Source organism: Micropterus salmoides, unplaced genomic scaffold, assembly GCF_014851395.1.
Source record: "Micropterus salmoides isolate LMB-PRFRI ecotype aquatic unplaced genomic scaffold, ASM1485139v1 Ms_hic_scaffold_17, whole genome shotgun sequence".
In the NCBI taxonomy this organism is placed as follows: Eukaryota; Metazoa; Chordata; class Actinopteri; order Centrarchiformes; family Centrarchidae; genus Micropterus; species Micropterus salmoides.
Genome location: NW_024040817.1, coordinates 7,651,147 through 7,669,767, shown reverse-complemented (window position 1 = coordinate 7,669,767; position 18,621 = coordinate 7,651,147). Strand labels below are relative to the sequence as shown.

Genomic DNA, 18,621 nt, shown 5'->3' with positions numbered 1-18,621 from the left:
TCATTAACCAAACTGAAAATGTTTAATTTTATTTACAAAGGATTTCCTTTCTTAGAAGACTCAGAACATATTACGTCTTTAATGTAGAGAACAACTTTACAAAATGAAAAAGCCTAAAAAAAACTGAGCACAGGTGAGCTGCTCCCATGACTGTCTCTTCACTTATGTTGCAATGTGTGATCTAAAAAGCCTTTCAACACCTGTCACACAATTGTTTAAATAATATCTGAACAGTCTTGGTTGCAGCATTTACCATTTCCTCCAAATGGATATCCAACCACTGAAGGCTGAGACCGTGCCAGTACCTTGCCAGCTGCTTGGCTCTGCCATTTGGCAGCCTGCAACCCTCACACTGCTGCACATTTTCAAACGTATCCAAGGCTGATGAGTGTCAACAGCTTGAGCCTGCACAGACAGTACAGCCAAGGCCAACAATATGACTAATGGCTGGTATTAAGGCTACATAGCATAAGAGGTAGGATTCACATGCAGGCTTTCTATGCACCCTTCAGCCTTCATTACATTTTCATCCACAGTGCCTTTGATGCTGAACACGTGAAAATGTCAGTTTTTTTACAATAATTTAGCTATCTTTTATTTACTTGGAGTGTTGTTTCCAGGTTTTATTACTAAAATGTTAATTTCCTGATTTTGTTTACTCTTAGTGATTCAAAATTGCCAAAGCATTTAGGAGGACATTTCAGGATTTGGAGGTGCTATTGCGCGCTATAACAAAATCAAGGGAGTGTGTGTTTCACCACAGTAAACCCTTAATAACTTCCATTCAGTCACTTCCACCAAGTGTAGCTTTAGACCATATCAGTCCATGTCATTTCTTGCAGTTCTGCAGTTACAAGAGATTCATGTAATTCCTGGAATATTTTAAATGTCTTGACAGATTTATCGCATGACTCATCAGGTGGAGAAAAGCTGTTGCTCTCAAACATTGGTCACTTAATCAGCTGAGTCAGTGTACTGGTAGGGATAGATCATATAGGCTGATAGATAGAAGGTTTGCAAAGTGATTTTATGGTACTTTGGGAAAGTATTTTTGAAATACAAAATACAGTGGTTTATTTTGATACACTTAAAATTTGCGTATTTTGCCTATTTTACATTTTGATGTATCTTTGCCCATGCCTGGTTGTGCTGAATGGGACAATAATCTGCAAATTGTGCTAGCCTTGGTGCAATCCAGCATCTTCTGACAATCCAAAACATACCTTTTTAAACAGTCTGCCTAAAGTTCACCAAGCTGATGAGAGATTCAGCAACCGCAAGGTGAGCGGCGAAGAAAACCATCCATCCATATCCACACCGGTAAAGCAGGGGAACGCTGAGGATTGTCTCTCTTTGTGGTCTTCTATACTCCAACAGGCAAGCAAATGCTTTAATTGCACCTTTGCATTGGATCAAGTCTGAACCAGAATCCTGCAACTGCTTTAGTTAAGAATTCTTCAAGCGATTATGCACTAGCAAATATTGTCAAAGATTGTTTCTCTGCTTACAGAGGAAACTCATGTTCTTTGGCTTTCTTGAGCCATTCAAGAGATCATGAAATACTAATCCACGGGGAGAAAGCAAAGCCAATGTGATGATGGAGTGGAGTATTTTAATATGGCCACCGAGGGGGAATGCACAGTACAGTACATTTTTATTGACTGCATTCTCTCCCTGCATCAGAAGAGATTTGACATCCTTTAAATAGGTCAAGACAGCAAGATGAAAAATGTTATTTTCTCCTTTTTCCAGTGCACTGGTTCACTGGTTGTATACAAAAGAAATTAGTCTGTGAAAGACATAAATGTGACCTTTAAAGAAATGTACAACTTTGACTGCTGATGCTAGTGCGTAAAGTCTAGAGAAGATTTTGGTTGTCTTTTGCTGAAAACAACAAAGACGTTTCACACCTTTGTCTGGACGTTGATGATAACTATTCTAGGAAACTGATGAACTGAGATGGGGTTCTTTGAGGACAAAGTGGGTACGTCCAAAAATAAAATTAACACTAAACTACTGGAAAGTATTGAACATATGACACTGGTGGAATTTGAAAGTGAAAGAAGATCTGAGAGTGGATGTTTCTGTAAAATATACAACTGGGACTTTTTTGTTATTTATCACTCAGAAAGTTCTCATATTTTACCAATCCAACTATGCACTATTATTGAGGTATTTATGGAAGGTGCGTTAATATGTAGTGACAGATGTGATCAACTACTTTCCACTGCTTATAGTTAGGTTTGTTAGACAAAAGTTGACGTTAGTTAGGTAAGTAAGTAGCCTAGTGGACATGGGTCACAAAGGTAACACTGGTGCTCTAAATGTATGTTAATATGATATCTTAAAGCTCAAATCTGTAATATTTTTTTTTATCTGTAACCTAATTACATTACCACATAATATGTAATCTGTAGTTTTTTTGTAAATTATGTGCCATTGTTCTATTGTTCTGGCACTTTCTATTATTCTGTTCCCGGTACATTGAGCAATTTCTGCCGAAGTAGAGTGTTTTCTGTCAACTGTGCAAAAGATTTCTGAATTAGAAGCCTTTGCACAATAGAAAAAATACAAGAAGATAAGAGATTCAGAGACAAAGAGCTACTTTGGAACAGCTAATGAACAAGCTGTTCAGATGAAGTGTCTTCAGTAAAATTGACAGCTATGCATATGTAAATATTTTATTTGGATAATGTTGGTTGTTAGTATGGTCTTCTAGCTCCTGAACATATGACCTGGCATAACATTAGTCACTATGCTGACACATTGTGTGTTAGGATGAAGTAAGTTTTAACCATGTGGCCACATCGTGTTTATGGGCAGAGCAGTGAAGTTGTGCTTGCATCAGCTGATAAACATCAGCTGTTTTCATTCATGCTTTACAACCACTGTCTAATCATGTAGTAGGTGTACAGTGTATACTCTGCTTCAGTGTATAAATTCACATTTGATGTTGTTAAATGTATCTATACAAATTTGTTGGCTGTCAGTCCTAATCAAGCATCTGATCTGGAGTTTTCTTTTGATCCTCGGGATGGACAAATTCATTGTAAATCAGCCAGTTAGTCCTCTAACTACCCAGAGTCTAACGTTTAATTAAATTAAATAATAAAACAGTCTAAGATGCAGGACGGTGTATCCTCTTCAGCTACTTACATATATGCAGGCATTCCCAGTAGAGCTGAACATCACACACACAAAGTTACTGTAAAATTTAATCTGAGTGTGAAAAAAACAACTCTCTCCACTCCCTGAACAACTCCTGTTAAAGTACCCTCAAGCAAGATGCTTAACCCCAAATTGGTAACAATCAAAAGGATTGTGTGAGTGCTGGGCCGCTCCCAGATGTGTGAATGTGTGTAACCCTTGAGGCAACTGCAGCTTCCAAAATCACAGATCTGATCCTGGAAGGATTGCCCGTAACATCAGCTGAGAACCTTGTTTTTGCTGAAGTGATGTAGAAGTGCACTTTGACATTACTGTTTTCATGTCTACATGATAATGATGGTGATGATAATGATGATGCTTTTTTTCATTATTGTCATGCATGCACATTTGCTCAGCCTACATGAGCTTACAAGACATCATAAATCAATATATTCCAGATCCAAAAAGTAACACATGCATTTTTAAATATTGCTACAAATAAATAAAGAACACCAACTGACTAAAGAAGTGTAATTATATTTTCAACTCTTCTCATGTCTACAGCAAAAATCATACATTTCTGATAAAGCATATGTTCTATCATAGCTCAATAAACCCATTAATAGTAAGATGCCTAAGCACACATTGCATCTTCTGTACCATAGTTTAAAAATAAAGAAAAATAATAACATTTTCTGTACATGTGCAACAAAGCTGTCAGAAGTCAATAGATTTGTTTATTTGGAAAAGTGAATTTTTTTATTAGAATTAAATATCACAAGAATGTTCATCCATTGCTTTTCTCAACATTGGCTGTGCAATCAAAAAATGGGCACAGGAAACTGACTCGTCTGTGCTGTAATGTAGATTTTAAATCAAATAATCAAAATAAGGCAGAACTTGTAACATTTGTGTCATAAACATTTAACTTAGACTAGAAAGTACAATGACGTAAAAGTGTGTGAAATTGCATCAGTATCATACAGTAAGTAGGGGGAAATATGCAGACAGGAGTCATAATTTTCCAGCAGAATTCCTGTTGAAAAATAAAGTTGAAATAGAGAGCGGAAGAGCAGATGTAGAGAGAAATGGCTGATTAAATGTCTTCATTGTAATTTTATTTTCTGTGCATCTTAAGCTCAGTCAGAACATTTGGACATTACCATTAAGTCAAATTGCGCACAGATCGCTTTCCATTGCCAGGAATCATTATATGCTCGTTCAGATTCATTTATAGTGTATGTCGTTTTTGTTTCTGTATACCTTTCTCACATGCTCCTCTCTCTTTCCATCTCACTCTCATACATAGAGGTCTCCTTTTATACTATTTTCCTCTCTAAACACACACTTACAAACACACACTGCATCTGTCCTCCCACTGCAGCTGAATGCTACACTCCTTGATCTAACCCCACCCACACCCTTCTCTTCATCACCTGCAGGACTTTCTCTGCTTCTTAATTCTGCTTGTACTCACCTGTCATTCCCTGTGGTTATGCTCTTGTCCATTCCTCTGGGTCCATCAATATGCTGGCATGCTGCGACTTGAGCTGGATTTTGGAAAGAATAAATTTGTTAGAAATGAAAACCACTCTTCCAAACTTTCTGTCTCAGAGGAAATTACCTGACCTGCATTCTGTGCTTTTTACCCATCTGCTGATTTGATTTTCTTTAGCCTGAAACACTTGATGTGTCTGAAATTCATACTACAGTACATACTTTTAGTGTACATTGTGTACTCATTTTAAGTTTTTTGTACAGTTTATCATTAGGCTTATTTGATGCACCACACATTTTCCCATTGGCTCATAAATGTTATTGCCAAATATTTAAGATCCATTTTTTTGTAGATTTTTCTGCAGTTTAATTCAATTAACTAGGTAAAATTTCAGGAATAAAAGCACCTATGCCCCTTTTCAGACCTATCCTGTCTTTAAAGTATCATCAATGTATTGTTCCTATCAGCAAGATCCTCATTTTGATGTAGATGAGAAACAGTAATAACTCTGGAGTTTGTCTGCACCTCAAAATGACAAATCCTTATCTGTTAACTTTCATTGTTGTCCTACTTATGCTTACCATCAATGTCAGCAAGATATATTTATCAGAAATGTAGTTTACAGACTACAGAAGTCTGAGCAGTAGGCCATGTGCAGTGCATCATTTATTTACACTGTTAACTGGAGAATTGGGTTCAAACAGGACTACATAAATCACCTATCCCACTTGATAACACTTACACATACATTTTATGGCCTAACAGAAAAAATACGTTATTATTTGAAACTCGTCTTATGGTTGTAGAAGAAATATGAGCAGAATGATAACAGAGTTTTTTTTTTAAATCATCCTCTCTCTCTTCTCCAGGGTCTCCTCTCCTCATCAGGTGAAGCACTGTGAGCACCTCTCCTCTCTCCCTCCTTCCCCACAGACGTCACCCACTACCCAAAAATCCCTAAATCCCACCTGGCCTCACCTGCCAAACCCCATCTGACAACTGCCACTGGCCCTCCCTTTACCCCATGGTGGTCCCAAGGCCCGCCCTCTCACTGCTATTGGCTGTCCTGGCCTGCACGGGGCCTGCACGCCCCTCGCCCCCCCTGCTGCTCCGGCCCCGGGAGAGAGAGAGGGACTCGGGTGGCGTCAACATCGCCGTAGTCCACTCGGGCTCCTCCCTGCTCCCGGAGACGGCGGTGGTGGGAGGTGCGGGAGTCGGCGAGCCGGGGCCGGGGCTTGGAAACGGTCCGGGCGGTGGTGGTGGAGGAGGAGGAGGAGGAGGAGGAAAGGGAGTAACGGATACAGCTTTGTTGGAAGGAGAGGATGCCATGGCCTCGTTTTCCTCCTCCTCCTTGTCAGCCCTTTCGCTGGCAGCGCTCGTGGGGGAGACGGTGATGACGCCGTCGGGTCAGGCTAACGTCATCTACCTGGCTGTGAATGAGAGCAGCCCAGGCAGCCTGCTGCTGCAGCTGTGTGAGCTGCTCGCCACCACACCACTACAGGTAGACATAATATAGCACACACAACCCACCTGGTACATAACTCTCCCAAGTCTGTGATAAAACTAAAGCTTATGCTTCCAAACACAACATAATAACCATGCTCAGTTACACTTAACTGTTATAGTGGAGACACAATGGCTCTATTGACGAATGTGAAGTCAACAGGCCCTGTTAATTTTTGCTGGATCTCAGGATATCCCGTGCATGATGGATGCAGTTTTCTAAACATAAAAGTGGATCTAGTGACTGTGAGGCCCCAATTTTTATTTTTATTTTTATTTTTTTAGATTCAAACTTTAAAGTTTATTTAAATTCACGATTCAGCAGGAGAGTGACGTCAGACGGTGATGACGTAGATTATTAAATGATGCACAAAAAACACATGAGACGAAAAAGTCAAACCGGAAGCCACAATTCCGGCGTTTTGTGGACTGCAGTAAATGTAAATGTAGGCCTATGTTTGAAGCCTCAAGTTGGGCCTTTCAGTCGTTACCATTTTGATTCCTTTGCAATCAGGCACCGGATGTGACCATATTTGGAAGAGACGATGGCATTAGCTAGTTTGGTTTGCAAGGCGATAATGATAAATGCATGTCAGACCATAATCATGTTGTTGTTGCCATGGGTTGGTTGTTTGTTCATTCAGCTTCATTCGTGTTCATTTTCATTGTACAGTTTGTTCATCTATTCACTCATCCATTCATTTAGTATAACACAGTCTACAACTTCAAGTTTGAGAGCTGGTTGTGATCTGACAGAGGTAATAAAGCACACTACTCTTGATTCATTTACCCATTAATGAATGAATAAATTCTCCTATGAAAAATCTACAGAATTTATGTGTCTATAAAATATATTTCTATCTCTCTATATCTTTCTTTCTTGTCAGAACAGTGAAAATGTCTTGTTAAACCAACACATTTTCACTCCCAACTCGTCACATATGGATGCTTGGTCTAACTTTTTGTTTCACATTGGAAACGAACGCCAGTCTCCTGGTTGAAAGTCCAGTTTCGGGACCACTGTCCACCCCAACCACCTCCTTACTTGGACTTTTCTGTTAAATATCCTACACCAACCTAACGTTACAAACTGACCCCAACATGTCTTGACCATATGTGACGGGTTGGGAGTGAGAACGGGTTGTATAAACATCTTAGATCAAGTATGATATTAACTCTTTTAAGTTACACTTGCCATCTTATTTCCTGGTCCTGTCTGTAGTGTATTTGCATATCAAATGCTTCCCTGTGAGAATTGAGCTGTCAGCTAAACTTAACTTCAATTTGCTCTCCTCAATCGCTACAAGAAAACAAGCATTAAGTCATCAAGCCATCCTCAAATCAGTATTGCTCAACCTCGTATCATTACAGAAAGAAATGGCAATTGCTGGAACTTTGCGTTTATCCTGAATTCATTACAGCTGCTGACAGTTCTTTCTTGAAAGGTAATTGCAACCAAACCCTGGTGACCAGAACATGCATACAATACGTGACTTGTTTGCAGAAGTAGTTCAGCATGTATGCAACAGCCATGCCTGTTAACAAGCCCCTGTAGGAGTTAAGTGGCCCATAAGCCAGGAGTTTATCTGTTGTGTGAAGCAGCTTAAGCTGCAAAGGTACAAAAGACACTCTTCTCCTGACAGGATGCCAGTCCACTGCAGAAACTCAGATTTTATCTCTGTGAGCACTGATTGCCAATCAGGAGTCACATTTTAAAAGCCTCTAACAGTTTTTTTATTACTTCATTAAACCTCTAGAACTCTTAGAAAAGATTCAGTTTCTTCAACATTCAAGATAATTGTTAGCAGGGTAAGAAAATAAAGTATTTATTGTAGAATGTCCAAAACCGAAGGCCGGCTGAGCATCTCAAACAACTGTGTTGAAACCAACCTTTTGTCTTGTTAATCTGGAAGGCAATCAAAAGCCCATAACAGAGTACTCATACTCTTGCTGTACTCTTAAAAACAGAACAAGCACCGTTGGGCAAGTAAGAATTTGTATTGATTAAGAGTATTGATGGTTGTATGTTGTTCCTCAAATGTAGGTCGCTTTGGATAAAAGAATCTGCCAAATGAGGAAATGTAAATGTAGAATGACTTGTTATCTTGAATACTGCAAACAGTGTCTGAACATACACATTGTTTAAATATATTTTGCTGTCTCATTCAGCCTTTAATTTATTATCGGGGTGCATAAGAATAAAAGAAACTTCAGCTTTGATGGATAAAAGTCTGAGAAGCTTATGAAATTGCATCTCAATGAGGCTGATGCCTTTTGCAATCTGTTGTTTTACTTCCAGGGTTTGGTGTTTGAGGAGGAGAGACCGCCACCGCCGAACCGCGCTCCTCTGGCCCCCATGCTGGAGTTTGTCTCCGCCCAGACGGGGGTTCCCGTGGTTGCTGTAGGGGGAGGTGCCAGCCTTGGACGAGAGCCACAGGTAAAAATGGATTACTTTACAGATCAACACTTTTAATTTCATTTGGAATAAAGCAAGGACTATCTGTGGCTTCAAAGATGATATGCAGACTGTAAAGTGTAATTTATACTTCTGCGTCAAATCGACGGTGCAGAGGCTACGCCGTCGCCTGACGTGCACCTTCTTAAAAATATAACCACACGTCGGAAGTGCCCCGTGCTTTCAAGTAACTTTTACTAGCGGCCAAAATGGCGGCTGTGAGCTCATAGCACACAGTTCAGGGAAACACAAAGAGGGAATTACATATGGGCACCTGACCATTGTTTTAAGAAACACTTGACAATTTGTGAACCTATCCTTTAACTTTAAGTGTCGTTATAGCCGCGTTTTGACCAAAAGTACCGGGGACACCCGGAACTAAAAGGTTCATTCAGCCCACTGTTGTGTGGGTTTCCACCGTGGTCTAAAGACCTGCGAAGATTAGGCAAATTAACCATCTGACGTAGGCTGTAGGCCTATATACCGTACAAAGCGATGCACAGGCATCATTATTTGTAACCACTATCCATGAGCAAAATTTATAAATCAGATTTGACTGGAATATAATGAAAAACTATAGGCTATGCTTGACCATTAAACAGCTTTTTTGTGTGTAATGTAATGAAGTATAATGAAGAGACACGCAATAAAGTTTGTTACAAATGTATTAACAAACTGGATAAAGCCATCAAGTTCATTAAAGAACTCCAGCACAGAGAATGAAACAAAAAAATAAAATTTCCAGCTGACAAGAGCTGCAGATCAGCTCTCCGGCTCCGGCTCTGTGTAGAAACTTCCCGACTGATGAAAACTTAAAACAACAACTCCGGACCCAGTATTAAGCGTAACTCCATCAGCAGTTTGCTGTAAACACACCGCTCCGCACTGGCTGCTTTTTCCGAGCAATATATTTAAAGCCGACGTATGATCTCATCGGCGAGACTTGTGTGGCTATTTGACTGTTGATTGTGATTTATTGGTTTGCAAACAACCGTGGAAAAGACAGGAGCAGTCACAGAAAAACACCTGACGTTCTCCAGTTAAACCCAGTAGCGTCTACTCGCCCCAATCAGAAATTCACTGCAAGGCAAGCCCCCTCCAAAGTACCAGTACTTTCTGAAAGTACTACCCTCCGAGCAGGGACTTTGGGGGGTAAAATAGCCTAGAACACAATTTAGACCCTGGTCCCTTAGGTGGAAACACAGTGAGTTCCTCTAAAGGTTCCTAGTTATGGGGTATAGTTCCTGTGGTCGAAACGCAGCTTCTGGTTCAATGTTGGTAATGCTGCTAGCCATTATGGGTAAGACATGAATAGATATGTATGTATGTGTGTAATTATGTATGATATCAGTAAATGACTGTCCAAACTGGACATTGGTCCCATTTAGTTCTGCTGAAGTGGGCATAAACTTGTGTTCTGCAGTCTGTCAGTGGATGTCAGCTGCTTGGTCTTTTTCCTTATTAGAATTACATCACTGACTTGGAAAGTTGGGTTTTAAGTTATAATTAATATTAAATTGTATTAAATTAAACTCTTAATTTTGAAATAGGAAATAAAGTCCTATGTGGAATAATACATTGCCTATAAAATTAAATCATCATTAATTGAATTTTGGGCCAGTTTTTGGCAGCGGAAGAGGTTGTAAACACAACATTATCATATTATGACCTTATACAGTTGATACTGTTAGCAAACAGTTCATTCATTTGTAGTTTTTGGTCATCTCATGAATGGAAGTCCAAAATTCACTCTTCTTTTAGCACTGTCTTGGCCTCAGTTAACTTCTGAGGGAAGTGTCTGGTTCTTTAGATTTTAAATGCCTCACTATGTTCACCTGCTAGTTGCTTACTTTGTCTGCTGTTTGCTGTTAGGCAAGTGTACCAGGGGATTATTAGAGCTTTTTTGCTGAAAACAGCTGCCTGCTGCAGCTGGAAATGTGTTTGAGAGCGGTGAGAGTCAACCACAAAGGATCATAAAATCAAAATTTGAGGTGAAAGGCATCAAAATGCTAAATAGAAGGGAGGGGAACTCCAGAGTCAGAAGCCCTTTCACATTACACATATTCATGGATCCATTGTCAATAGAAAAATATCAGTTAGAGTAGTTTTAAGACCAGCACGAGGCCTTCAGTTAATGTGATAGTAGTAGAAGACAAGCAGAAATTATTCCAGTTTTGCCCCGCTCTTTACACCACATTAGGTTTTCATCATATCAAGAGCTGGCACAGACTTTAAGCTAGACTCGTTTATCAGACTTTCTCTTCAGAAAGCCCTGGTTGTGACAAATATTCTAGGTCTGTAAGTAATATTGATGTTTAAGCCGCAGTCTATAAAAGAGGGCTGTACCTCATACTTTTGGTACCAGAAAATAAGTGAAGAATCTGTATTTTCTTTCAGACTGAAGACCCTTGTAGAATATAGTTATAGTTTTCTAAATGCTAGACATTTCAGAAAACATGCTGCTCTGACCTCATCACTAAGCAGCAATGAGGAAGATGAAAATACATTTTTTGCCAGAATTGCTCTAGTTCTGTCGCTGCTGCTAAGCTCATCAGTATTAGAATTGCTGCCTTTTAGAGTAGAGTAAATGTGCTGGTAATTTGACATTACTGGAGCGCACACTGTGTGAGTATTGCAGTAACCAGTATGACTCTACTTACGACAGTATGAACAATTGAAATCAATATATGTTTACATTAATGTTTAAGTGGTGAACATTTGTTGTTTTTTTGTTTTGGACAGTGTCAAAATGTGCGATTAAGTTCCTCATAATGACTGCTGTGTCACCTTGTTCTAAAGGATGCTTGCCTTCCCAATGCTACAGACTAATTAATGTACCACCTCGTCAACTGGTTAATCTGTGTGCGTGACAAAAGGTATTCTTTTGCTGACAGACATTAATGATAAGTAGATCAAACTAACAAAGCAGTTTAGCATGACAAGTGTGATATTCAATAACGGGCCAATTTGTTTTAACTGGATCTTCTTGACAGTATGATTTGGTTATTCTGATTTCTACATAACTGTAACTTCAGCTACAGTAACAGTTGATGTAACACACTCAGTTTGGCACTGAACTGTCAGCATCTGAAAATATTCATTATGAAGTGTTTGCTTTGAAGCAGCATGACGTGCAGAACTACTTTTGCACTTGTTACACTCAATAATAATATCCTTTGATTACATTTCTACAACTCTTATGTACTCCTGCCTCTACATTTACATACTATTGCTAGATTTTTATTAATCCTATTATGTTATCTACCTTTAATATTCTAACATATAGACTGATGTGGCTTTAAGTTTTTGCCCTGGAACGTCTAGTTCCACAATCACAGAGGAAAAACTGTTCAAGGGAGAAAACTTAAAAGTTAACATACCATACGATAACGCAATAGATCATTGATCTACAGGGGATTTAGAGGTATTTTAATTGGTTGAATTAAACCCCAAACAGGCTAGTGCTGGATTGCTAAAAATAAACTTTAATGGTACAATGTGTAATTCCAGGCCACATGCTCCAAATAAATAGGGGGCAGCATTTCACCTTGTACAAGAATTACATGATTTACTAATGACAGCGATGCGTTTTTTTTTTAACTACCTTGAATATGATTGTACAGAAGTCCCATAAGATGATATTTTTTAGCATCGTGGCACTTGTGATAAGATGATAGATAATTTGTGCACACAAGATAAAAAATAAATCATCTTAGGGGATTTCAGGGGCTCAATACAATTGCACATTGGGTACAGTTAGACACATCAAAAAACCTTGCAGTAAACTCAAAAATGTTTGGTGAATCTTGTCTCATCTCATATCAGTAATGCCAAGTGGTTACAATATGGTGAACCTATCAACATTTTTTCAGTAAGTCTGTTACTGGGTCCATACAGTCATAAGTTATTAAAAAAAGCCAAGTAGTAACTAGCAGCAGTTATGTTACGAGTCTAAAAAAAAGGTTGCAATTTAAGCATCAAACCGCATCTACTTTACTCGCAAAGAGTTGTCTCCAGTGGTGGAAAGCCACACAAATATTTATCCTAGTTTGCTTCTTTTTTCACTTATTTTCTTTGCCGCGGAACGTGATTTCTTGCTGGGAGTGGGTGGTTTGGATAGTGATAAAAGGTTGCTTGCCAAGAGCTTAAGCCATCTTTGTGCTTCTGTGACCCTATCTGGAGGCTAGAAAAAGCCTTGGAGTAGCTCCTTCGTCCTTTCATGTTGGACTGAGGGCAAACTGGACCTTGCAGAGACTCACTATCGCCTCTTCAGACACCAGTGGTATTTCAACACCGGCTGGGCCCGGGCTTGCTGGTTAGCATCAGTGGAGATCTCTGCAGCACAATACATAGATGTATTTGACATGATGTCAACTGTTCTTCACATTCTGTTGATCATGTTAGTTCATGTTAAAAATATTTATACACATTGTACCTTTTTAAATAAAATATTATACAGCATATGAGTATTTTGTATGCTACAGGTTAGTTTGATCAAGGAAAGGCAGCAGAGCAAACTAATAGATAATTTAGTATAAATTGATAGTCAATAAGTAGCAGAGTAGGGTTGAGCTAATCTCTTGTCTTTTCCACTGTGTTTGAGTCAAATGTTACTTTGCTGGAAAAGCAACGGTTCTTTGACCCTGTCTTTGGGGTTTAAAAGAAGTAATGGCATTTTTGACTCTAGAGTAGCTCTGCATTTGATAAATATTTGTATAACAAAACTCTAATCAGTTCTTAATTGCCTTTGGGACGCTGAGTCATGCATGTTTCCTGATACACGCCAAGAATTAATCAAGCTTGTGTCAACAGCGCTTCTAAAACTGTGACATGGGACACAACGTCAGTCATTCATTGTTTCTGGTGAGTGCTCACTTGACAAGAGTGCGAGTAGAGTATTTTAGTTTAGTTTCCAAGGGGACACAGAAATTTTGTTTTATGTTTCAGTCTATACCAACACTGCTCACTCACAGCATGTTCCCTGTGCACTCCACTCAAAAGCTGGGCTAAGAAAAGCAGACGAGCTTACATCATAAATCAGGCTGGTGCTGGTTTGATATTTGACCTAGTTCAGTGCAGCATAACCTGAGGTGAGCCCTGTCGACGTGGGAAGGCAGTGTGATCCCTCCCTGAAGTTTCCTCTTGATCATTAATTTAAACACATACTCACTGCCTCTTTGTTTTATGTTCAGAAGGAGATACATAATTCACTGTTAACAACACTGCTGAAAACTTTGGACAATGTCAAAAAGTGCATAGGCATATGCACAGAACACTAATGATAATTCCTTTGCTTTATTTTACTGTTTAAGCTTACATTCTTTTCAACTCTCAACCTATATGGACTTTCTATCATGTTCCTTTGTTCTAGTTTTAAGAAAAATACAATTGAAGAAAAGCCAGCAGAAATGAAATCCTCTTTCAACCAGTGAGCGGCTCATCTATCCAGATTAAATGTGACTGGAGCAGCAGAGAGGAAGGCGATCATTGTTTCTTTCATTGACACTGAAAGCCTTATTCAGAAGCCAAGGACTTTTTTGACAGACATACAGAGTGTGTTATTCCTGTGAGTGTTCCCTTCTCAGTGAAACTGAAGTTAGTCAGCCACAAGGCAAAAAAAACCCTGAATGTTGAACTGGATGATAACTAGTTTAGACTGCTACTGTATGGATACACTCACACTCATAACACATAACTGGGAGACTTGCAGCATTCATCCACCCTTCAGTCAGTGAATTTCATTCATGTTACGCAGTGTCCAATTTACAGTGAATGCCCGTATTCAGTGCTAGTGCAGGGAATTTTGTAAGTGGGAAGACAGAAAGTAGGCTAAGGGTGTCGTCTTTCGTCTATGTAGCCAGTGATGAAAATGTATATGTTTTTGTAGATTGCTTTCTGATCTGCTGTGCATGGTGCTCAAGTTGGAGGTACTCCTCTCAGGAGACTCTTGACAGACCGTTACAACTGCCATATAACTGAAGGTGTCAATGGGCTGCTTTTTGGTAGCTTTTTGTTCATGTTGTTGTTGAAGAGAGCACAGTTCAATGCCGCTGTAGTAAAAAAGACAAACATCTGTATCAGTGATCACTTACTACACTAACATCATATAAAAACTCACAAAAACAGTGTTAACCCCACAATCAGTGTTCTGTACTAGATTGTGTTGTAATACACAGCCAGTGGTGGTTAGCCAGCAGTAAACATGTGAGCAGATTTGCTCGTAGTGCTCATATTGTAGTGGTCATATGACCCTCACCTGGCAGGTTGTAGCAGTCCCATCGGACTCCCCATCGCCTTGAATGAAGGCTAGAAGTTTGTTTGTTTTTTTATAACTCTCCCCTAGCTATTCCCAGTGTTTGAGTTAATTACTTTGCACAAAATACTCTAAAAATGTGAGCAAATGTTTCTAAATAATTTTTTCTAGCTCATGTTTTAATAAGTGTGTAAAAAACGATGTATGTTTTATACTTTTCTTTAATTAAGGAATATATATATATATATATATATATATATATATATAAATTGTAAATAAAGTATAACATTTTATATGCAAGAGATCTTCATGTTGAAATATACTGGTGATGAGATTATTATTATTCCCCTGTTTAAGGAGGAATATGAAATGTAGAGTAATATTTCATGCTGGAGACTGTTGTTTGAATCCTGTCCCAGAAATAATGTTGTTTTGTCTTTTTTATTAACCTTAAAGGAAAACTATGGTTTATTACAACCTGAGCATTATTTTCACAGCTCTGGCTATAGATTATGAACTTTAAACCCACAAAAGCAATTGCTAAAATCTCGGAATGTGGCAACATTGCTAAGAATATAGGTCCAACAGAGCAACAAACTCGAGGATTCAGAACATATAACAGTGATTTGTTACCTGAATGCCCAGATGTACTCATGGGTTCATGTTTTCTCTCTTCTTGCTTTCAGGAAAGTGGCTCCATCTACCTCCAATTTACCTGCGCCACCTCACTCCAGCTCGAGGTAATCTTCGAGGTGCTTGAAGAGTATGACTGGACCGCCTTCTCTGTGGTGACCACCCGTCACCATGGCTATGAGGACTTCCTGGCCATGGTGGAGGGTATGACGGATGGTTCATTCATTGGCTGGGAAAAGAAGAGTGTGGTGATTCTTAATGTGACGGATGACCCTGGCGGGGCCCGAACCAAACGGCTGCTCAAGGACAACGAAGCCCAGGTGAGGCAGTGAAACACTAATATTTATTTTGATTATTCTCCCAACAGTATTTCCTGCTAGGCAAAAGTGTCAAAATGATAAAAAATAATGTCTCTTATGTCAAGTCTCATAAATATTTTTTTTTCTAAAAGCTGTAATATTCAATAGTTATCCTGAAAAATCTGTGCTTCCGCAACACCTGTCCCTCATCTTTACGAGCTGTCTACCTTGAAATGACTTCTTCTGTAGCCTGAGGCTCAGCTAACTGACATCTGTAAAGGCTCCACAAGCCTTAAAGAAGCAGATGGTGAATGCAGCCAATCTCTTGTTTAAAATAAATAATTTCCTCAGTTGTTACTGTGATCTCCTGCTTTCAGCTGCTGGCTTCACCTTTTTCAGCAAAGGTATTGCTACTATTTGGCTATATTTGGCAAACTGACATTTTGTAGTGTACTTTTGTGTAGCTTACCAAAGTTCAACATAATGTGTGAAAGAAAGAAAGGAAAGCTTATATGGTTCTTTTTGTGTTGTCTGACTGTTAGTCAGTGTCACCAAAAGGCAATGAAAGAAAATTTATAAAACAGTTTATAAATTATTATTATTTAATTGGCTACATGCAAATAAACAGTGTATTTCTGATGCACAGATGGAGGCGCTATCATGAGACCAAATACCAAAAACAATATAAATGTCTCCCTTATGAGTTTTTCTCTGTAGGCTGTAGCTGAAAAAACTGTTTCAGATGAACTCAATACCAGGTTAATCCACTTTGTCAGATCAATATATTTGCAGTGCTCTCTTTGCACCTACAGTTATGGCATTATAAGTTACTTCTTCAGGTGTTTTAACCAGAGGAAAAGTTTTGTGGAAAGCTATAACATCTTTTCATCATTTAACATCATTTAAAATTGGCTTGCTTGCAGTAAAAGCCTTCTTTAGGGGAGGTTGACTGAGGACACACTATTCATTTACTGACATCCTGGGGGACCACTTTCACACACACCCACACAAAGTATCGCACACACCTGGGAGCTTTGTAGTGTAACTGCAGCATTCAACTGTTGCAGCTCTGGACTGAGCTGCTCTCTTTAAACATTGAGCGTTTAGTACTTTTCTGAGGGACACTTAAGCAGTGCTTCATCTGCATGATTAAAAAGAGTCTATTTGTGTGATGGTTTTCAATGCAGACTTGCAGACAAAGAAAAAGTCTTTGACAGTGTCATAATGCTACACACTTCATTTGCATGCAGTTTAGTGTTTATCAAACTAAAAGAAAATATGGCACGTAAAAGGATGTAAAGTTGGTGCGTCCAGCTTTTCCTCAAGGGAGAGTTTAAGTCATCTTTTATTTATTTATTTATTTATTTTTGTTTTTTAAAATTAGCATTTGTTCAATGAACATGTCCTCCTACCTAAATGATTAAACAGGTACTTTCCAAGATGTTCCGTTTATATGTTATATAAAATTGTACATATCGGCATTGAGGAAATTGACAATATTGAGTTAGGGTTACAGGCTAGAGGACACAAACCTTGGTCTAGGGTGCTAAGGTCAAATGCTTTGTAAGCCCATCAATGCAACCAAATTTACCTGTCACTGAACTTAATATCACACATCTTACAAACTTAAACATGCATTGATTTAAGCTGTTTGAACAAACAAGCAGGGGTGACTTTAGTTTGGCCAATCACAGTTGAAGAGAAAAATGTTATTGACATCATTGTATAGTGTGGAAGAAAAACAAAACGTTTCCGTGAGCACATTCTGGCAGGTTTTAGTGTTTGTGTCCGAGGAGTAGCATAGTGCTGCTACAATGCCCAATACCTTATTTCAAGCTAAATGTTAGAAAGCTCCGCAGTCTTTGTTAGCATCCTTAAAAGTGCAGCTTTAAAATGAAACATACTTCAGAAATCAGTACAGTGACCCATTGCCTAACACATCTGATAGCGAGTAAGGAGTTTCTGGGTGCCACAGGATCTTTTCTCTTCCTTCAACCCAACCCTCGTCTTTGTACATAAGCAATATATCCTCTGTCTATCTGTTTTACTCTGTTTCTCTCTTTCACACCGTCTTTTTAATTCATATTCATTCCTGGCTCTCATCATTTTACCATTGTCCGCGTAAATGACCTTTGTTAAAATGAAGTCCATGAAAGGCAGAAAGAAAGATGAGGAAAGGCAGAGGGCCAGAGTGAACATGATGTAATGTAATGAAAGTGATGTAGTGGTGAAATGTTGAATAGCAAGGAAGTGAATGAACTCAGCTTTAGATGTGGAGATGTACACATTTCAATGTATTTTTGAGAGAATAAGTCTGTACAGGTGCAGCATATTTTAGGAGGTGGGGGAATGCATTTCTAGCCATGATAGAGGCAAGGCTGTAGGGATGTCATTTGTGAGCCTGTCTGTCTGACTGTCTGACAGTCGGCCAATTGATTTACCTCTTTGGTCCAGACTGAAATATCTCAACAACTATAGGCCATTTTATATTCATTCTATAGACCACAGCAACCATTTTGATTTCTCAAGGCAGGAAATGCACAGGTAGACATAATAACATTAATGATGACCTCATCCCATTAGATGAGCTACTTCAGGGCTCTGGTGTTGAGCATGCTCACTCACTGGGATGGCTGGGACACTTAATGGAATTGAGCTATTGTTAATGTTATTTACTCCTGTGCTTTCTCTAATTTGACAAGTCAAAATGTCTGCTGTGAGAAGTGTCTACTGGGTGTATTGCAAAAACATTTAGTACAAATATTCATGGTTACCAGAGGATGAATCCTACTGACTTGGGTGATCCTTTAGGACCACTCGCAAGTCGGATTGG

The 18,621-nt window shown here is 39.0% G+C and overlaps 1 protein-coding gene and 1 long non-coding RNA gene across 2 annotated transcripts in view; one reads left to right on the top strand and one right to left on the bottom strand.

The window, feature by feature from the left end:
* Positions 1-18,621, top strand: part of grin2da (glutamate receptor, ionotropic, N-methyl D-aspartate 2D, a) — a 228,923-nt gene that overhangs the window by 85,023 nt on the left and 125,279 nt on the right. Inside the window, exons 2-4 of the mRNA XM_038725574.1 lie at positions 5,515-6,146; positions 8,448-8,585; positions 15,543-15,809. Of these exons, the coding sequence (XP_038581502.1) occupies positions 5,670-6,146; positions 8,448-8,585; positions 15,543-15,809 (882 nt within the window). The 5' untranslated portion in view covers positions 5,515-5,669. The remainder of the gene's footprint in view (positions 1-5,514; positions 6,147-8,447; positions 8,586-15,542; positions 15,810-18,621) is intronic.
* Positions 3,890-5,685, bottom strand: LOC119907882. The gene is made up of 3 exons (XR_005445145.1): positions 5,624-5,685; positions 4,625-4,697; positions 3,890-4,183 (listed from the first exon to the last, which is right to left on the bottom strand). It is a non-coding gene; the product is annotated as an uncharacterized LOC119907882 (long non-coding RNA).